The sequence below is a fragment of the Rutidosis leptorrhynchoides genome, chromosome 8 (assembly GCF_046630445.1).
Source record: "Rutidosis leptorrhynchoides isolate AG116_Rl617_1_P2 chromosome 8, CSIRO_AGI_Rlap_v1, whole genome shotgun sequence".
Classification (NCBI taxonomy): domain Eukaryota; kingdom Viridiplantae; phylum Streptophyta; class Magnoliopsida; order Asterales; family Asteraceae; genus Rutidosis; species Rutidosis leptorrhynchoides.
This window is the reverse complement of record NC_092340.1, coordinates 300,749,305-300,755,302: the sequence shown is the minus strand read 5'-3', so window position 1 is coordinate 300,755,302 and position 5,998 is coordinate 300,749,305. Positions and strand designations below refer to the sequence as shown.

Genomic DNA, 5,998 nt, shown 5'->3' with positions numbered 1-5,998 from the left:
GAAAACGGGGAAAGTTAGCTCCTCGGTTTATTGGCCCATTCAAAGTTTTGGCTCGGGTTGGCGAAGTTGCGTATCGTTTGGAATTACCCGAAGAACTTGCAGGGATCCATAATACATTCCATGTTTCCCATCTCCGTAAGTGTCTTGCGGATGATTCATCATGGGTACCATTGGACGAGATTGAGCTAAATAATAAGTTGGAATATGTTGAGGAGCCGATTGCTATACTCGACGAGAAAGTCAAAAGGTTGAGAAATAAGGTGGTTAGGACTTTTAAGGTTCAATAGCATCGTAGTAAAGGTTCCGAGTTTACTTGGGAACCCGAAGAGTTTGTTTTGGTATATCTTCCTGCTTGTCATGCGGCTTGGATCGCGAGGTCGCAATCTGGTTCAAGTGGGGGAGAGTTGTAAGAACCAGTTTTTCCAAGTTATGTTGGACGCCGTCAAAATAGGTGGGACGTCGTCCCGTTGTAAAGGGCTGGACGCCATCCAGAAATCTGGACGCCATCCAGATTCGCTGACAGGCCAGCTGCCTTGTTTTTTTAGATATTTTAAGTGGGTATTTTGGTAATTTCACTTGGGGGACGAATTTAAGGCCTTAGATCAGTTGGTGAAGCTTCATTTACTCCATTTACAACCACCAAACTTCATCCACTTCAATTCTAGAGAGAGTGTGTGATTCAAGTGTGAGAAAGCTCAAATAGAAGAGGAAGAAGCTTGTTTCGGGTTAGAGCTCGAGCATTAAAGTTGTTCATCTCCTCACTAGCTACGTTTTGATTGTGGTGGTAAGTCCTAAACTTGATTTCCTTAGTTTAAATTGTTTAAGGGTTAGGGTTTGGGCTAGTGTTGAACATTAAAACCCATTTGTTAGTAATTTGGGGGTTTTTGGGTAAGTTTGGGTCATGAAGACTCAAAGATGACTAACCTAGGGTTTTGAAATGTTAAAGGTGTTTATGAGTCTTAAATTGGTTAGTTAACCACTAGCACACCTAGATGTTATATAAATGGGTGTTATTTGGGTATGTGGTGACCCGAATGGGTGTGAAAACCTCGAATGGGTAAAACGGGTCTTTTAATGGCCTAAGTTGTCTTGTTAGTGTGAAAATGAGATAACATTGTGATTAAATGTGTATTAAGACCATAAATGGCTAGAGTTAGGGTTTTTGGTGAAGTTGACCCATAAGTAGGGTTAAGTGTGCAAATGGGTCAAAATTACACCTAGGGTCAAAAAGACTCTAGAATGTTGAATGAGTTGGTTGACCCACTTGAGTTGTGATTGATTATGTGCTAAATGTAATAGGTACTTTACATTGAAGGTTCACAAGCTCGGTTATCTTTCACAAGAGACTTTGAGGTGAGTGGAATAAGTATACGTGTACGTATATGATGTGTTTATTTGTATAAATGGATATGTGTTGTCCAAGTTAGCGATATATGCGTTGTACACTAGCAGTTTTATAGATGGATATGTGTTGTCCAAATTTAGTGATATATGTGTTGTACACTAACGATTGTATAAATGGATATGTGTTGTCCAACTTAGTGATATATGTGTTGTACACTAACGATTTTATAAACGAATATGTGTTGTCCAAGGGTTAGTGATATATGTGTTGTACACTAACGGTTGTTATGAACACCGGTGGGAAATTTGAGTACCATTCCTCTTACAATTGGTTAACCATGGTTGTGTGATTTGGGTGGTAGCACATTTAATTGTGAACTATATGTTATTGTTGTTGTTAGCTCATTATGTATTGCGGATATTGGTTTGTGCATGATGGTTGCATAGTTGTCGAATTGCTAGCTTGAATCCGGTATTGTGTAAGCGAATGCAAGTAGATAGATTATATACGCATATGTATAACTATTGCACTCACTAAGCTTTAGCTTACCCTCTCGTTGTTTATCTTTTTAGGCTCGGGCTTGGATAAAGGCAAGGGCATTCAATTAGATTAGTAGTCTCCCGCCAGTTTTGTCAGGGGATGCTTTTGGGTACTTAGCTTTTGGAAGTTCTGCCAAGACTTGGGTAGTTTAACCCCAAAGACCATGCTCTAGGGGTCGTTTGGAATTTAAACTCTAATGGTCGAAACTTGTAATTTTGAACGAAACTCGGTAAATTGGCGATATGGGCCCGACGATGTAAAACTTGTTTTGATTATGTAAATCTCCTAGTTTTACTTACATTGTTATGTTGTAAAAAGGTTTTCGTTCAAAAGTGTCGGGAAGCGGGTTTTCCACTCATGTGAGTTGGACCCGGGGACAGCAGCTGCCAGGCAATCTGGACGCCGTCCAGATATACTGGACGCCGTCCCGATCTTAAGTGCTGGACGCCGTCCAAGCTTTTGGACGCTGTCCAGATGGTCAGGTCCAGAAAAAAAAATTTGGTACACGTTTTTGGTAAAGCGAAGTCGGGTTGTTACAACCTCGTGTATAATGACCCTTCCAACATGTCGGACAATTTTTCCATCCCCAATGCATACAATCGACACTTCCTAGCATTCCCGAAAAACCATGTATTTCAGCATGTTTAGCGGTCAAACGTTGCACATCTTGTGCATTTGGTTTCCTCAAATATTCGGTTGCATATAAGTGAAGAATACATTTGAAAAAATTGTTTAAACAATCATATAAGGTTTGTTCACCCATATGCAAATACTCATCAAAATGATCGGTAGAAGATGCATATGCTAGTTGTCGTATGACAGATGTTAATTTTTGAAAACTAAGTAATCCTGTAGCATCACATTTTTGATAAAAATAACTAAAATACGAAGGAATCAGGGTTTGAGAAAAATCAATATACCGATATGAAGAAATAAAGGCTTGCTCATTCGATAAGGTCTACAGAAGTAATCCGGTGAAAACGTACATGTGTCGGAAAAATAATCATTCCATAAAGCTCTTGCGGTTCTTTCTCGATCTCTATGTAGATATCTTCTAGGTGCTCCTGGTATGGCTTCGACTTCTTCATCATCGTTTAACTCATCCAAATTATCAAGTAACTCGATTTCTTGGTTATAATTTAGATTATTCGTGATTGTTAAGATGGTATTTACGCCGGTATTGCGATTCATATTTGTTTATTTGGAAGTAAAAAATGGTAAAATGAGATTGTATGTAGATATGAAAAAGTGATAAAATGAGAGTGTTGTGTTTGATAAAATGAATAAGGAAATAGATATGTATACATAGTGTAAATTAATTAAAAAAGGAAAAGAAATTGAAAATGAAAGCTAGCCGTTGCAACTTGATTTTTTTTCCAACGACTATATTTAGCTATGTTTCTTCCGTCTAACAGCCTTCTTCAAACAGACAGTTAAATGGACGAAGAGCTGGACGGATGGCTTGGCGAACCACTGCCATCGGCGCCCAGCTGGGCGACGGTCTGGACGGGTGGGAGAGAGTCACCGTTGGGAGGGCTCTAAGGGGGTAAAACTGATATATATGTATATGTATATGTATATGTATATGTATATGTATATGTATATGTACATGTATATGTATATGTATATGTATATGTATATGTATATGTATATGTATTCATCGAGACCCTACCGGTGGCGCCTTCGGGTTTAGACCAGGAAAATTTCCCTGTTAGAGATCTAGTCCAAATATGTGGGTTGTTTTTCTGATCTTTTGCTGATTGAGACGATTTGGTAACGACTCGGGGTGCTTGCGGTTGTTTGGATTGTTCTGTTATGGTGATGGTTGGCGTTTTCCCAGCCACCACCATTTTTTTGTTTAATTAGTTAGTATATTGGTATTGTAGGTATATTGTTTTCATATATTATGGTTTTAACCTTGTTTTACTTCCTAGTTAAATGTGCTCTCACTGTGTTGTGAGGCCATTTTGTTTAGGTTTTTTTAGTTCAGCCATGACTCGTTTTGAATTTATTGTATCAGTTGTACTTGTTTGATCTCGAATTCAATTTAACGTTACTACGTTATTTGTCAAAAAATAACTATTTAATTTGTGATGTAAATCATGTTTTCCTCATTTATGTAATCTTTTTGACTATTTTAATAAAGTCAACATTCGTATAAACCCTAAGGCGGTTTCTTGATTAAGCTTTCTGGTTATTTTTTTTTTTGAAAAGCAAAAAGTATTATTATTATTACCCGGATTATAACAATACAAGTCCCTATACACTTCTATACAATGTTGCTAACAAACGGACAATCGGAAAAATATTGGAGTTAAAACTAAAATGAATAATCGGGAGTGACGTAGACTAATTAACGCAATGAGGGACGAACTTGTGAAAAACACAAGCAGGGCATGAGGAGACAACCGTGTCGATCAAGCGGCGACAAAGATGACAAGCAACCTACCCATTTAATCTAACCCACATAGGCTAATTAGAACAAACGAACACTACCCGATTTAAACAATGCCATATTAACCGACTCCCATGCGATTTGGAGGAGATGTCACGTAAAATGAAGGGTTGAGGAGCCATTGATGCCAATCGATTGGTATTTTTTTCTCGAACGGTTTGAGATCCAGCTAAAACTTTGAGTTTGAATCTCGAAAATTATCACTGCGGGGTTCCATATTTTTCCTGAAAAAATATAACACCGCTTAGACTATTTAGTAGATATTACTCCACTAACCCCTTCTTCATAAATAGGAAATGATGTATCTTTACTGTAATATTTTCTGATTGATTAATATATAAAATGAACACTTAATATGAGACCTTTTCAAAATAGTATCACTTCTCCACCAATAACATTTTTCTGTACTTTCTGCTTTTAAGATTTATTTTGTATTTTGTATTTAGAATATTGATTTGAATCAGATATAAATATCAAAAAATGTCATAAGGGGTAGTGATATCGATATGCATCCGTACACCCAACGGATGATACATAGAGCCACATGAGTATTATATTCGTTATTCACATTGCTTTCGATTCGTTTAAAATTAAATATTTCGAACAAACTATCTATAGTTTCTATTAAAATCCTACAATGTTGATGTCATTATTAGACTAATTTCTTTGTTAAGAAAAAAAGAAAAAAAAATCTAATCCCTTAAGGTGATGTCATTAATCTAATTATTAATGATTAATTAAATTAAATCTACTTATTTATTTATTTTATGTTTTTCGGCGAAAAAATTACTCTCATTAATTATTAATTATTATTATCTTATTAATCAAATTCAAATATGAGTACTCTTTACGAGATTAATTACGTTATATATGTATACGAAATATACGTCTCAATAAAAGGTTCTAATGTAGGCTTTAATGACAATGAAAATAGTAATTATGATGAAATTGGAAGATGGTGGTGAGAGAATATATGTAGTTCATTTATTCCGACCAAGTTAAGTACATCAATGTGTTTGTAAAAACAACGAGAAGATTTTTAGTCGGAATCCGTTGGGTCATTAAACTAAATGACTTTAGCGTTTAAATTCACTTAATACTTAAAATATACCATTAAAATATTTCGTTTAAACAAACCTGTGATTCCACGGGTCATTTCACTAGTATATAGTTTATTAGTTTAAAAAAATTACTATCTACATTTGCAAAATAATATGTTTATTGTAGTGACCCGAACTTTTCCATGATTATATATTAAATGAAAACTATATTTGCATGATTAAATGTTTCCAACATGTTAAGCAATCAAACTTGTTAAGACTTGATTATTTGAAATGAGTTTCATGTAGACAATTGACCACCCAAGTTGACCGGCGATTCACGAACGTTAAAAACTTGTAAAAACTACATGATATATATATGGTTAACATGAGATTATGATAAGTAAGTATCTTACTAAGTGTATTAACAATGAGTGATATACATAAAAATGAGATTATTGAATTAAGAAACTCGAAACGATATATATAACGATTATCGTTATAACAACGTCTACTAAATACATATGAATCATATTAAGATATAGATACACTATGTTTAACATGATAAAATAATAATTAAGTATATCATTAAGTGTGTTAACAATAAACTACATATGT

At 35.2% G+C, this 5,998-nt stretch overlaps 1 protein-coding gene across 1 annotated transcript; it reads right to left on the bottom strand.

The window, feature by feature from the left end:
* Positions 1-2,363: 2,363 nt before the first annotated feature.
* On the bottom strand, positions 2,364-3,076 carry LOC139864346 (uncharacterized). The gene is made up of 2 exons (XM_071852923.1): positions 2,806-3,076; positions 2,364-2,734 (listed from the first exon to the last, which is right to left on the bottom strand). Exons 1-2 carry the CDS (start codon positions 3,074-3,076, stop codon positions 2,364-2,366), a joined length of 642 nt encoding a protein of 213 aa, XP_071709024.1.
* Positions 3,077-5,998: the final 2,922 nt, after the last annotated feature.

Bases quoted from the DNA above. Each gene is read 5' to 3' on its own strand.
- LOC139864346 (XM_071852923.1), bottom strand. From the start codon at position 3,076: ATGAATCGCAATACCGGCGTAAATACCATCTTAACAATCACGAATAAT. The intron at 2,735-2,805 runs GTATATTGATTT...GTGATGCTACAG, and splicing joins GCCTTTATTTCTTCATATCG to GATTACTTAGTTTTCAAAAA.